Source organism: Vipera berus, assembly GCF_964194415.1.
Source record: "Vipera berus genome assembly, chromosome: 2".
Lineage (NCBI taxonomy): Eukaryota > Metazoa > Chordata > Lepidosauria > Squamata > Viperidae > Vipera > Vipera berus.
The window spans coordinates 263,688,427-263,702,868 of NC_138203.1; the positions used below are offsets into that span (position 1 = coordinate 263,688,427).

Genomic DNA, 14,442 nt, shown 5'->3' on the forward strand with positions numbered 1-14,442 from the left:
TGGAATGGAATGGAACAGGAGAATAGAATGGAATGGAAGAATAGAATGGGAATAGGAATAGAATAGAAATGGAATGGAATGGAATGGAATGTAACAGAAGAATAGAATGGAATGGAATGGAATAGAATGGAATGGAATAGAATAGGAATGGAATGGAATGGAAGAATAGAATAGAATGGAATGGAATGGAATGGAACAGAAGAATAGAATGGAATGGAACAGAAGAATAGAATAGAATAGAATAGAATAGAATAGAATAGAATAGAATAGAATAGAATAGAATAGAATAGAATAGAATAGAATAGAATAGAATAATTCTTTATTGGCAAAGTGTGATTGGACGTATGAGGAATTTGTCTCCGGTGCATAAGCTCTCAGTGTACATCGAAACAGCAACAAAGTGATAAGTCATAGATCATAAATCGTAGGATACAATCCTAAATCATAAGATGCAAACAACAATTGATAAATCATAGAATACCAATAGGAGAAGGTAGTAGGAAAGATGAGAGGTGAGAAAGATGAGAAGATGGGAAAGATGAGAAAATGACAAGGATATTAGCAATACAGCCTACTACATGGGTAAATATCTTTAGGCATAACACAGAGTGCTGAAGGAGTTAGATGTTTAGCAGAGTGATGGCGTAGGGGGCGAAAACTATCTTTGTGTCTAGTTGTTTTGGCATGCAATGCTCTATAGCGGTGTCTTGAGGGACAAGTTGAAACAGCTTATGTCCAAAATGTGAGGGGGTGTGTAGATATTTGCTCAGCTCCCACCTGCTGCCTTCCCAGTCTGCCACTTGGAACATCTGTTTCAGTGTGTGTGAAGCGTGAAGCTTGCTGGAACAACATTGTTGCTGTCTACAGGGTAACCAAATGAAGATTTAATGGTAACTCTATTGCTGCTGCTCATGCATGAATGCATAAGAAGTGCTGGGGGGGGCGTGTCTCCTCCTGCCTGAGGCCGGGACTCATTTGTTAGTGGTACTGACACCATTGTTGGTATTAGAAGCTTTTAGTTGTATATGTAGGGTGTGTTTGTTTACACTTGTGTTTCTGGGGACCATCCCTTTGATAAATTCTGCCCTTATGTCTTTTCCTCTTGGCACTGTTCAGAGGAATGGAATCCCAACCTGTTTCCTTTCTTTGAACTCCATCCTTAGTTCCTTTCAAAAACGATGCTTATCTTTTAAAGCCAGCTTTAGGAAACTGGGCTCAGGTTTTTTTAAAATTGATTTTAATTTTATTTCAGGAACTTATTTTCCATAGTCTGTTTTGTTCGGGTTTATTTCTGTTCTTGTATTTTATAAGGTGGGGTATTTTTAATTTTTTAAACATTTGAAGTATTTACTAGTCTACAATGGTCTGTTTGTACGGATTTACTCTGAACGTACTATATTCTGCAGTTTGATAAAGCTGTTAAATTCTCCCAATTCTGCCTTCTTGTTTTTTTCCAATTTCCCATCAGCCTGAGAACCTGTTGTATTACAGCCTGGATGAGGAATCGAAGATCATGATTAGTGACTTTGGACTGTCGAAGATCGAAGGCTCCGGCAGTGTCATGTCCACAGCCTGTGGGACTCCTGGCTATGTGGGTGAGCAGCAAGGGTCCCGCTCCTCATAAAATAATACAAATATTTGGGGAGGGGTGAGAGCAAAAAGCCAAAGTAATAAACAATCTTACCAATCTTAAGAGGTAACAATTTCCTTGAGTTCAGCTTCTTGTGATTATGTAGGACTATCCATCAAGGCCGAGTTTTTTGTGTAAACAGGGATTCTTTTTCTGGATTCTATTTCATTCTCCGTCTAGGCCAGGGGTCTTCAAACTTGGCCCTTTTATGACTTGTGGACTTCAACTCCCAGCATTCCTCAGCCAGGCATGCTGGCTGAGGAATTCTGGGAGTTGAAGTCCACAAGTCATAAAAAGGCCAAGTTTGAAGACCCCTGGTCTAGGCACTTCCATCCTTATAATTAGAATCTTTCTCTTTTGCTCCTTCCTTTTAAATAGACTTTTAATGTTGTTTGCTGCTCCTAAATTGCCCCTTTTGGGGGTCATTTCTATTCCAAATTGGAAGGATTTTGTTGGTTTTTTTTTCTCTCTGGAATCCAAGTAAATTAAAGCATTCAATCTTTGATGAAAGGTTTTCCTCAGGAAGAGTAATTGATAAACAAAGGACTAATTCAGGATTTCCACAGCCATGCCACTGAGTGGGAAGAAAGAGGCAGGAAGGAAGCTACCAAGGAGAAATTTCTGCCATAAAGAGAATTTATTTTGAGTAACCCTATGACAGGAATTGATTCTTTAGGACAGGAATTGCCAAATAATATGATATTTGTTCTGTTGTGCTGTGTTAAACTTTTAAAGCTTTAAATGTCATTTGACTGCAAATTTCACTTCAACATACCTTAACCAGGTACTTGTAAGTATGTTGGACCTGAGATGGGATCAGATCTGGAAGCATGACACCTTCAAATGATCTTCATATTTTGTGAAGGAAAAAAGACTGAACAAATATCCTGGGTCAGAACAGAATTATCCTGGAGGACGATGGAAAGTTGAAATAAGTTTTAATAGTTAGCTTGATTAATGAGATAGCAACTCTCAGAACTGGGTCAAAGCATCTATGGCAGGGCTCTTCAAACTTGTCCCTTTTATGACTTGTGGACTTCCAACCCCCACAATTCCTCAGCCAGGCACGCTGGCTGAGGAATTCTGGGAGTTGAAGTCCACAAGTCATAAAAAGGCCAAGTTTGAAGACCCCTGATCTATGGCTTCCTAGACGCTGTTGGACTATCATTGCTAAATAGTGAGTTTGTTGATTAGGTCTATTGGAATCCAGTATCTGAAGGCCTTTTATCACCTCTGAAGGTACTCCCCAGTGTAAGACGTGTATTAACCAATAAGTATTAGTGGACATAGCAACACATTTCAGTCTCTAATAGTTGCATTTTTTTCTTCCATGTTGCTTCCCCTATGTGGCCCAGCTCCTGAAGTCTTGGCACAAAAGCCTTACAGCAAAGCTGTGGACTGCTGGTCTATTGGAGTCATTGCCTACATCTTGTATGTATTGAGTGGAATTGGGGGGAGGGTAAACAGGAAGATAGGGAGGACTGATAATACTTCCTGTTGCTTCTAAATACATTTCTTTCTAGTTGTATTTAATAATTTACAAACATGATCCTGCCCTTTTGCCTTCCATTGGCATTTGCATAGATGCTTCAGTGGTCTGTTGTTATTCTTTTGCATATGGCATTTAATTTTGTACGATTCCCCGTTTGCAGTTTGGAGGACAGGAAATTCCACTCCCTTTGGTCACGATGTGATTCTCACTTCTTGCTTCCACTCCTTCAGTCTAGGGAATAATTGCATTGCTTTCTATGTTTTGCCATAGAGATGATAACCTCTCTCTGGGGTTGTGTTTAGCACTTTCCGAATGGGATGAAATAATTTGGAATTACTGCGGTTACATAGGTAGTCCTCAACGCATAATCACAAGTGTGAGCAGAAGTTCTGCTGCTACGCAAGGCGGGAATAAGTCATACGGGCCTAATTTTATGACTTTTGCCACAAGTGGGTTAAGAAAATCTTTGCTGTTGTTGTGAGTCACGTGGTTGTTAAGCAAATCTGGCTTCTTCCATTGGCTTGTTGTTATCCCGGGATGTGGCAACCGTCATTAAGTACATGCTGGTTGCCAAGCGTCCAAATTTTGATCACATGACCATTGCGAAGCTATGATGGTCGTTAAATGCAAGGACTGGCGGTGTCTCACTTTTTTCAATGGCACTCGTAACTTTGAACGGTTACTAAATGAATCATTGTAAGTTGAGGACTACCTCTACTTGGCATTTACTATCTCTACAGGAAAGCTTAACAGCTCAGTATTCTATCTAGCATTGTTCCTATTCTTCCTCTTCTCTTTTCTGGGCCCAGGTACATAATCAGTTCTCTCTCTCTCTCTCTCTCTCTCTCTCTCTCTCTCTCTCTCTCTCTCTCTCTCTCTCTCTCTGCCTGCTCACATGTATCTACTTCTCTTCCTCACTGTTTCACCTGTTCCCCAATCTATATTCCCCTTAACTGCAATATGGACCTCTAGATTTTGTAGTCACGCATGCCCTATTTCCCCCACCCCTCTTTTACCTCAGACTGTGTGGGTATCCCCCATTTTACGATGAGAACGATACCAAGCTGTTTGAGCAGATCTTGAAGGCTGAATATGAATTTGATTCTCCCTACTGGGATGACATATCGGACTCAGGTGAGGAAGAGATAGCTTAAGTTTCTCGGGATGCCCAAATCAGAAGTCGAGTGGGATTCCATAGGAGCTATAGTGTCAAGAGTTTGCTTCTCATTCACCTTCTTCTTCTTTTTTGCTTCCAGCCAAAGATTTCATCCAGCATTTAATGGAGAGAGACCCCAAGAAGCGATTCACTTGTGAGCAAGCCCTACAACACCCATGGTAAGATTTACCGTTGGTGTTTGAACTTTTGAGTAGGGCTGGTGGGCCTTTCTGTGCCTTTTCTCATATTCAGTAGTTCCACTGACCTCATCCGTGGCCTGCCAGCCAACCCAACATTGTTGCTTCCGACGTTTTGTTTATCACCATCAAATTTCAAATAAAACGTGCTGCTTAAAAAAAAGCATTCATGCATCTTTAATATGTGTTATTACAAATTGCTGGTCACAAATAGCGATTCCGTGAGCCTGGTATGCAGCAACCATCCTCAATACGTATCAGCTGCCAAGTACCCAACATTTGATCACATAACCATGGGGATGCTGTGACAGTCACAAGTGTGAGGACCAGTCATTTTTTTCCCAGTACCATTATAACTTTGCTAAATGAATGGTTTTAAGTCCAGGACCAAGTGCGGGAATGATTATATGGCTATTTTGTCCAAAGCCAACTTACAATATGATCTGGCATACCCATCTAAGCAGGGTTCACATTATCACCTGGCAGGAAATGAACACATACAGAAGGAATTAAAAGTGAACTTGTTAATTTGATTTAAAGAAAAACAACGCACTTGTTTTTAAGAACGTTTTTAAGACGTTGAAAGCTTTTAAAGAACTTTTTAAAAGTTTGAAAACTTTTTAAAAGAACTTAAAAAAACTTGAGAGTGGACAGCCACTTGTCTCAAATTTTATAGGGTCTCCTGATTGAGCAAGGGGTTGGACTAGAAGACCTCCAAGGTCCCTTCCAGCTCTATTCTTTTTGATTGACTTATTTCTTCTCCCTATGATGGCCTTTCCTTGTTATCAGCACAAAGTCTTCCGTAGCAGCGTTCTCAATTTCATTTGGAAACTGGAAATGAAACTTTTATATTAATTTTGCAGGCTCTTATTTTGTTTGCAAGAAGTTCTGTCTTTGTTGCGTAATTTGATGTATTGTGAGGGCCTTGTATTTCAAACATGTAGTCTGAAGTAAAGCTCTGTAAAAAATAAACGCTAAAATGACCCCAATATAAATAACCTAATGAATTTCTTTGCGGAGTTGATCTATTAGTTGGGTAACACCACTGGTTCCTCTTTCATAGCTGGCCCCTCTTACCTTTTTATGGAACTGGGGTGTCTGTCAATAGGAATGAATGCTTTCTTTCTTCTCAGGATTGCTGGAGACACCGCACTAGATAAGAACATCCATCAGTCGGTCAGTGAACAGATCAAAAAGAATTTCGCCAAAAGCAAATGGAAGGTGAGGATGTCCAAAAGGTGCTTGTTTATTATTTTATTTATTTATTAATTTTATTTGTATACCGCCCTTCTCCCGAAGGACTCAGGGCGGTGAACAGGGCAGTACATGTTAAAAGACAAAAGACAAAAATTAAAAAAGATTAAACAAAATGCCCACAACTCTTACAATAAGTTAAAACACATTTAAAAAGTAGGTTAAAACACATTAATAAAACCCAACCCCATCCCATCAGGCCAGGCCAGCTTGTTCGAAGAGGTAAGTTTTTAGATCGCGCCGGAAGGAGCGGAGGTCAGGCGTCATCCGGAGCTCAACCGGAAGATGGTTCCATAAATCCGGCGCGCCCACAGAGAACGCCCTCCCCCTGGGGGCCACCAGTCGGCATTCTTTGACCGGTGGCACCCTGAGGAGGCCCTCTCTGTTAACTATTCCAGTGCTTGTTTTGCTTGATTGATTTGTGTACTCCTTTTCCTGAAGCACATGGTATAGACATCAAGTGGAGGGAAGGCCGATGAGCCATAAGCTTGTAAGCCGCCCTGAGTCTTCGGAGAAGGGCGGGATATAAATGGAATTAAAATTAAAAAAAATAAAAATGTGCCTGTTCCTGTCTTCCCCATCAGTTCAATAAACGTAAAAGATATTGGTTTTTAATGTTTTAATGCTGGAAGCTGCCCAAAGTCCCTTTGCAACAAGATGGGTGGCAAATAAGTTCAATAAATAAAATTCAATCACTCACGTCGGTACGTTCTTGACAGCGTGGGGAGGGAAGCAGGTTTTGCTCGCTTGCCAAAAAGTCTGCAGCAGTGACATTTGTTTTGCTTTTCGTTTTCTCTCCCTTTCTCCCTCCTCCCGTTCAGCAAGCCTTCAACGCAACAGCTGTGGTGAGGCATATGAGGAAGCTACAACTTGGCACCAGTCAAGAGGGGCCTGGCCAAGCCTTGCAGGAGAGCAACGGTGAGAGGTTACGAGTGTCTCTGTGTGGCCTTTCTCCTCAAAGCCCTTCCTTCTGTTTGTGAGCACTGATGTCAGTCGGCCAGCCGTGACAGCAGTGCCGTATTTGATCTTTGCTTTTGAGCCTACTTGTTCTGCTGCCGAAACCTACAATAGAGATAAAGCTGGCCGTGCTGGGGACCAGACCCACGACTCCTATGGTGGGGGACAACTGGGCCAGCAGCTGGAAGAAGAACCAGGTCTTCAGGACCTTCTTACCTTTCTAAGCCATCTCATTCTGAAGATTGGCTCAAGCCAACAGGAGCTTTGTTGTATGTCCGTGGGCTATTGAGTTCATGTGATGTTGTCCTTAAAGAATGTCTCCTTAAGTCACATTCCGAGAATAAAGTCTTACAAACCATGGAGTGAATCTGGTCACTGAGCACGGGAAGTACAGACTGGGCAGCTTCCCTCTCCTGAACTAGAGGAAGCCCTGGAATCACCTGATTTCTAGTTAATCTGTTCTTGATTGTCCTTTTCTCCCCCTTTGTCTTCTTCAGGCTCGGCTACTAATAGCAGTGAGGAATCCTTGGGGAATGGCTCTCACTGCCAAACTCAGGACTGAACATTCACCAAAGGACAGAGGACTAGATGGCAGAGCCAGCAGCAATCATAACTGAGTGGGCAGCCCCAAGCCCTGTTGCAAGAGCTAGGGAAGGGTCCGGGACCACCATCACATCTTCCCAGCAAAGTACAGCCGAGTCCCACTGTAGGGGAATGGAACCTGGCCCCTATTAATTGGCGTCCTCCAGAATCTGGAAGTGGAGGCTAGCATTTTCTAAGCCATACCCTTCCCTGGAGATGCTTTATCCTCTCCTGTTCCATTCCCCACCCCAATCCCCCTGTTGGTCACACCAACAAGACCCTCTACTGTCCCCTGTGCTCATTCTTCATCTGAAGACGGCAATGATGCCACCCTCTTTGGCCCATCACCTGAGTGGCTTAAGTCTGGGAAAGAGATATTCAAGACCCCTCTAGCTTTCTGCAGCAGCCGCTCAAGTGGGAGTCTGATCTCCAACTGTGCACACCATCACATCGCTTGAGGAAACCAAGGAGACCAATCCCTGCTTCTCCCACATGGTCCAGCCAAGCCATCCCCAGGAACGAGGACATACACACAACGTAGCTGGCGCTTGGCTCAGTTGCGTGCAGTGTTGGAGAATAAAGATGGTTTGTTTGCAGAGAGAGGTTTGCAGTAGCCTGTAGCTTTCCACCTATGTGATCTACTGACGTTTCTAAAGGCAAGGAAGCTGCTTTTCTACAGTCAAATATGGGAGCTAGAGCAGCTTTCCTATTGGCCTGTGGAGGCGAAAGGCCATGGCTATCCTCAACAGGGTCTGTGGAGACTCAATCACCCAGGTCATGGTTGTCCCAAAGGCATTTTTCCAAAAGGCAGCTAGACTTTCTTGCAAACTTTTCGCTTCTCATCCAAGAAGCTTCTTCAGGTTCGGAGAAGCGAAAGGTTTTCAAGGAAAAAAAAAACCAAGAAAGGGCCAGTTGCCTTTTGGAAAAGCAGCTTTGAGACATCCTGAGCAATGGTTTATGGCAGGGATAGGCAACCTCAGCTCTTTTATGACTCATGGACTTCCAACTCCCAGAATTCCTGAGTCAGCTATGCCATAAAAGAGCCAAGGTTGCCTACCCCTGGTTTATGGGATTTGATTTCTGAGCACACACTAGAGCAGACTGAGCAATACTGAAGGGTCACTGCTTTTTTTGTGGGTGGGGGGGGCAGCTGTGCCTCTCCCAATGTCATTTTGCCAACTCTGGAGAAAGACTGGTGATGTTTTAAGAGTGGTCGTTTTGCTGTCCTCTTACAGAGTTACCCAAACGAGGGGGGTGGGAAATGTAACCGTTTTGCAGGCGATCACAATACCAAGTTGGGGGTGGGGGGAAGCCAGCTGGGATCAGATCTTTTCAATACTCCCTTGCAGTTGTAAAATTATCTTTAATATTGTGCAGCTAGGAGGAGAGGGAGGGTGGGATTTAAAGTAAGAATAAACTCGTAAATTCACGTATGTCTCTTTGACTTCTCTCTTAAAGTTGCGTGAAAGAGGAGAGGGTTGGTGGGAGAATGAATTTGGCAATTCTTAGAAGTAGTGGAGAAAGTAGTGGAGAAACTTTCTAGTGAAGAGTCCACTCTTAAAATGTTTTATCTGTCTTCGTCCATGGTAGCCCTGGGGCCATTTATCTGATAGAATTAGGGATTTCCCCGTAGTTCAATCTCTCCCCTGCCTGATTTGAAAGCTTATAGCTCTTCATTTTGTCTCGTTGATCTTTTCTCCCCCCCCCCCCGCTTAGTTCAAGAGGAACTTTTTCACGTATTAAAAAGGAAGCACCCAAGTCTAGCCTCCCTCCGGGTTTGTCAAAGACCGGCCTCAAAAGAGGAAACTGCCATTGAGGGCTGTTGCCTGAGATGAATCCAGTTGAGTTGTAGGCACACTTTTAGGAACTAATGTGGACAGGCAAACCATGCTAGAAGAGGCCTAAGCGACAATACCAGGATTGTTTTATTACGATTAATACAGCACTTAGAAATAACTTAGAAGCACTTTATAAAAGGATAAAAATAAGGAGATCTTTGCCCCAAACTACTAGAAATAGTCAAAGACAAAAGGAAGAAACAGACCCGGGCAAGAGGGAAATATATGAGTTTTCTAAAACAGTACACAGTAAAAACAGGCTACAGTCAGACCAGGCCGCACCCTTTAAAAGTCTCTGTTCTGACAGTGAGGTGCAAGGCCCTGTTGCCCGAAATCAGAAAAAATGCTCAGTTAGGCTGCAGCATGCTTATTATTTGGGTTTAGGAGTCTAATTTACCACTTCTTTATAAAAGCAAAGAAAATTAATAAAAGAGAGAAAAGGTAGATATTACAGGGGATTGAATATTAGGTTTAGCGTTCTAAATACACGAGGCAGCAAAAGAAAATTGGAGCTGTTGTGTCACATACACATAAGCAAACATAACAAGAAAAAGGCGGAGGCCCTGTCTTTCACGAATAAGGTGCTGGCTCAGCATCTGGGTGAGCATCAAAACATCACACCAGAAGCGAAACAAAGTACCTTTTAAAACACATTCCTATTAATGCTGGATTTTGGTACCACAATACCGTAGCCATTTTAGTAAACCACCTGGAAATCAGCCCTATCTCTAATGACCAGTTCCTCTTTTAGATTTAGAACAAGGGTCTCCACACTTGGCAACTTTAAGAGTTGTGGACTTCAATTCCCAGAATTCCTCAGCCAGCCACGCTTTAGAACAGGGGTCTTCAGACTTGGCCCTTTTATGACTTGTGGACTTCAACTCCCAGAATTCCTCAGCCAGGCACGCTTTAGAACAGGGGTCTTCAGACTTGGCCCTTTTATGACTTGTGGACTTCAACTCCCAGAATTCCTCAGCCAGGCACGCTTTAGAACAGGGGTCTTCAGACTTGGCCCTTTTATGACTTGTGGACTTCAACTCCCAGAATTCCTCAGCCAGGCACGCTGGCTGAGGAATTCCGGGAGTTGAAGTCCACAAGTCATAAAAGGGCCAAGTTTGAAGCCCCCTGCTTTAGAATATCATCATCAGCAAGCCACAAATCAGCTGGAGATGGTCTTCACTTATACAGCAACCCCCTTCATTTACTCAGATGTAATCCATTCTGAATTCAGCAGGGCTCTTTTCCAGCTAAGTGGGCAAAAGACTGAAGCAACAGCGATTAAGAGTTAGGCAGAATTAAGTTACTGCATGGGACACAACTGTGGCAACTGATGCCGAAGACTGACGATGTTGTTAAAAACAAAAAATCACTAGCACCCTGAGGTAGGCAACTCTGAATGATAGGGATCCCTCTTCTCTTAGCTAATCGTCCAATGGTGGAGGTGTCATCCATCACAAAACGTCAGCCTGTCACAAGCAGCTACTGAATTGATTCAGCGTTAACGGCCTGCACGAAGACCCAGCACCTCCACATACACGAAAACGGTTTTATGATTGAGAGAGTACTTGGCCATAATATTTGCTCCTTTCTTTGAAAAAGGTCTTATTTTGATGAGAGGCGGGATGGCTCAGCAGCTGAGCTTCTCAGTTGGAAAATTTGTCGGCGTGGGTTCGAGACCCGTGCCGTGCGATGGGGGTGACCTCCTGTTACTTGCCCCAGCTCCTGCCAACCTAGCTACGACGAGGTCATCGCAAGTAGATAAATAGCTACCACAAGCTAACCACGTTCTATGTGCCTCATTGTATAATCATGCTGGCCACATGACCATGGGAGCGAGTTCAGGCAGCGCTGGCTCCCTCAGCTAAGAAATTGAGATCAACACTGCCCCCTTCGACTACTCAGGGAAATTTTATGTGGTTCCATTAAGTTACTGGTGATATTGAACAGACCCAATAGCTCAGCTTAAAAGTTCCTTTGGGGAAAGTCCATTCAATTTCTGCCTGTGGGAGTCCAGATTGCCCTGCCTCATGTTTGTCACCTCTTTCCAAACCATTTATGCTTTTAGAGAAAATGACTCTCCTGTGGCCTGCTGGGAAAACTGCCTTATGCCCAGTACTAATGCACAGCAAGCCTACTGCAATTACAAAAGTCACAAGGAAGAAGCGGGAAGCGTTCTACTGTTTAAAATACGTGGCAACTCCACGAGAGGCTTATACTACAAGGGCAATCTCTGGTGGGAAAAAGACAAGAAAATATAAAAAAAACAAAAGCAGGAGCAGCGGACTGAGGATCCCCACAACATACGGCAGCCTCAGTCTTTCTCAGCGGCTCCCAGAAAAACCTTAATTTTTAGCACGGTAATTTCTCTCTGGCTCCAGCCATTAATAGGAAAGGTCTTCTTACTTGCCTCCATCAGTCCCATAAATAAGGTGGAGCTGCAAGAGAAGTTACTATGTCAAGGTGGAGTGGCTGCTCTGAGCCACTTTGATGCAACGGTGTTTGGCATTTGGATCTGAGGATTCTTGGTTCTTCCTTAGGTCAGCACAAAAAAGGACCTGGCAAGAGAGGGGAAAGTCTGGATGTCAACAAAGGGTTACAGATTTTTTTTTAAAAAAACGGCCATATCAGGTATGGCTGCAAACATACAGATCACCTGTGGATGGCAGCCAGAAAAATTTTTTACTGACTCAATGCTTCCACCTAGTGGTTATTCAAAGTTTTGCAGCCCAGATATAGAGATCAAATCAGTCGATCCTAAAGGAAATCAACCCTGACTCTTCTTTGGAAAAATAGATACTGAAACTGAAGCTCAAATTCTTTTGCCACCTAATGAGAAGAGAGGACTCATTGGAAAAGACTGATGTTGGGAAAGGAGAAAGGGACGGCAGAGGATGAGATGGTTAGATAGTGTCAACAACGCAATGAACATGACAGAAGGAAGACAGAAGGGCCTGGCATGCTGAACAACAACTTACCTACGAGAAATTGTATCCCCCTTCCCCTAGTTCGTGTTTCTAATCTCTGAGATAATGACTGGATCCTTGGAATCAAGTGATCAAACCATGATCTGCAGAGCCATACATTCCTCTCAATTTCTTTGCAGCACCCACCTGACCTGCATCTAGCTAGGACACGGGTAGGCAACCTTGGCTCTTTTATGACTCATGGACTTCAACTCCCAGAATTCCTGAGCCAGCATAGCTCAGCATAGCTGGCTTAGGAATTCTGGAATTGAAGTCCATGAGTCATAAAAGAGCCAAGGTTGTCTACCCCTGAGCTAGGAAGAGAAAGTTGTTCCAGCATTACTAGTGGGAACCTGATGCCATCGGTCTTCATCTGGGTCACTGGAGAAAGCTTCAGCCAAGAATTTCCATCATGGCTGCTTCTGTCTTGCTATATATAGAGCTGGAGGAACAAAGTGGGCTCTAGGAGGGGACATGTCTATATGGAAAGGAAAGGGAAAGGAGAAAGGAAAGGAGAAAAGAAAAAAGGGGGGAGAAGGGGAGAGGAGGGGAGGGGGAAGGGAGGCTCTGTATAAGACAGAGTGTGTGAGAGAAGAATCTATCATGGCCTACTGTTGGTTTTTGTTTTCTTAAGCCCAACTTAGCAACTACATGGAGAAATCCACACAGTTTTTAGACAACATTTTTAGAAAGGGTTGTTATTGGCTTTTTTGTAGAGTCCTGCAATTTGCTAATATAAGGACAGAAAGTTTACACAGCATATAGAGAGATGGATTCTCCTAGTCTGGCATCTTACCTCCTCTAGCTACAGTGGGCGATGGCACTGAGCAGTAATGGGGGAAGGGGGAAGGGGAAAGCAATTTCATACTTACTGCTTGCGCCCATCCAGAATATGGTCCCCAAAGGCTGCGGAAGAAATTTCCTGAAGGCAAAACAAGCTTAAATTAGAATGAGGCAGAGAGCAAGCCCACAGAGCTTGAACAGTGGAACAAGGGTTCATTTCTCAAATTAGCTCACATCCCTTCTCATACTATTGTATTTCAGTTCTAGGGGCCTGCTGGAAGAGAAATTAAAAATTTAACAGAACTTGTAATAAAGCTTTAAATATCTACGGGTGGTTCTGCATGCATCTAGATAGCTAACAGAAGTTTCCTGTCCTAGAATATCCAGACAACAATCACTGCTATTTTAAGGTTTTTCCAAACTAAAAGAGGCTTTCAACAGACATTTTTGGCGTTTTATTGTATTGCCGTAAATCTTATACTGTTTCATTGCAGTAATGGTTATATAGGGTTTATTGTCATTCTATGATTTAAGATGCTTGAATGTGTGTGTGTGTGTGTGTGTGTGTGTGTATTCTGCAAAGCACCTGAAAGCAGGACAAGAAGCAACAGATGGAAACTAGTCAAGGAGAGAAGCAACCTAGAACTAAGGAGAAACTTCCTGACAGTTAGAACAATTAACCAGTGGAACAACCTGCCTCCAGAAGTGGTGAATGCTCCAACACTGGAAGTTTTTAAGAAGAGACTGGCCAGCCATTTGTCTGAAATGGTATAGGGTTTCCTGCCTGAGCAGGGGGTTGGACTAGATGACCTCCAAGGTCCCTTCCAACTTCTTCTTCTTCTTCTTCTTCTTCTTCTTCTTCTTCTTCTTCTTCTTCTTCTTCTTCTTCTTCTTCTTCTTCTTCTTCTTCTTCTTCTTCTTCTTCTTCTTCTTCTTCTTCTTATTATTATTATTATTATTATTATTATTATTATTATTATTATTATTATTATTATTATTATTATTATTATTATTATTATTATTATATGGCTTTTCATCCAAGAGGCTACTACATACTTGAAGCTTTTCATCTGTTGGAAAGTACATTTTTTTATGGAGCTCAACTAGCCCCTTTGTTTAACTTTACTCCTCTGAAGCTCAGTCTATGCTTTTAGGAACTGTCGTCCAGCAACAATGTGTCTCAATGCTGGACTACAACTAGAGGCAATGCAGTGGAAGACCAGGTAAGCTGGCATACCTAGCTTAGCTGCGGACCAGTTATCATTCCTTCCACCAAGACTATCCTTTTATAACACCACCTGATGGGATATGAAACTTCATGGAAATAAAGTTTGCTTAAGGAACTGCTATTAATCATTCCTGTGTGCTTCCGGTAAGGCTATTGCCCTCTAGTTCTGCTGGGGTTTTCCCAGCGCTGATCACTGACTAGTACAGAAATAAGATGCGATTGGATCAGGTCTGATTCCTCACAGCTGCTCTGACATTTTTATGTATGTTTTCTGAAGTGCATTCCTGGCTTAGGAGGTCTTGCTCAAGTCACCCATGCCTTAATCACCTCCTGTTTGGACTACTGGGTGTGCTCTACATGGG

General features: G+C 42.9%; 3 protein-coding genes across 3 annotated transcripts in view; 2 read left to right on the forward strand and 1 right to left on the reverse strand.

Annotated features, from left to right (window-relative positions):
- The window catches only part of CAMK1 (calcium/calmodulin dependent protein kinase I), a 41,862-nt gene extending 33,243 nt beyond the window's left edge, over positions 1 to 8,619 (forward strand). Inside the window, exons 6-12 of the mRNA XM_081320176.1 lie at positions 1,469 to 1,595; positions 2,986 to 3,061; positions 4,144 to 4,256; positions 4,379 to 4,457; positions 5,609 to 5,696; positions 6,551 to 6,647; positions 7,184 to 8,619. Coding sequence (XP_081176302.1) covers positions 1,469 to 1,595; positions 2,986 to 3,061; positions 4,144 to 4,256; positions 4,379 to 4,457; positions 5,609 to 5,696; positions 6,551 to 6,647; positions 7,184 to 7,248 — 645 coding nt within the window. The 3' untranslated portion in view covers positions 7,249 to 8,619. The remainder of the gene's footprint in view (positions 1 to 1,468; positions 1,596 to 2,985; positions 3,062 to 4,143; positions 4,257 to 4,378; positions 4,458 to 5,608; positions 5,697 to 6,550; positions 6,648 to 7,183) is intronic.
- The window catches only part of TADA3 (transcriptional adaptor 3), a 701,258-nt gene that overhangs the window by 55,167 nt on the left and 631,649 nt on the right, over positions 1 to 14,442 (forward strand). The window lies entirely within an intron of this gene.
- Positions 10,285 to 14,442, reverse strand: part of OGG1 (8-oxoguanine DNA glycosylase) — a 28,315-nt gene continuing 24,157 nt past the window's right edge. Inside the window, exons 6-7 of the mRNA XM_081320162.1 lie at positions 12,942 to 12,991; positions 10,285 to 11,661 (exon numbers count right to left, since the gene is read on the reverse strand). Coding sequence (XP_081176288.1) covers positions 11,557 to 11,661; positions 12,942 to 12,991 — 155 coding nt within the window. The 3' untranslated portion in view covers positions 10,285 to 11,556. The remainder of the gene's footprint in view (positions 11,662 to 12,941; positions 12,992 to 14,442) is intronic.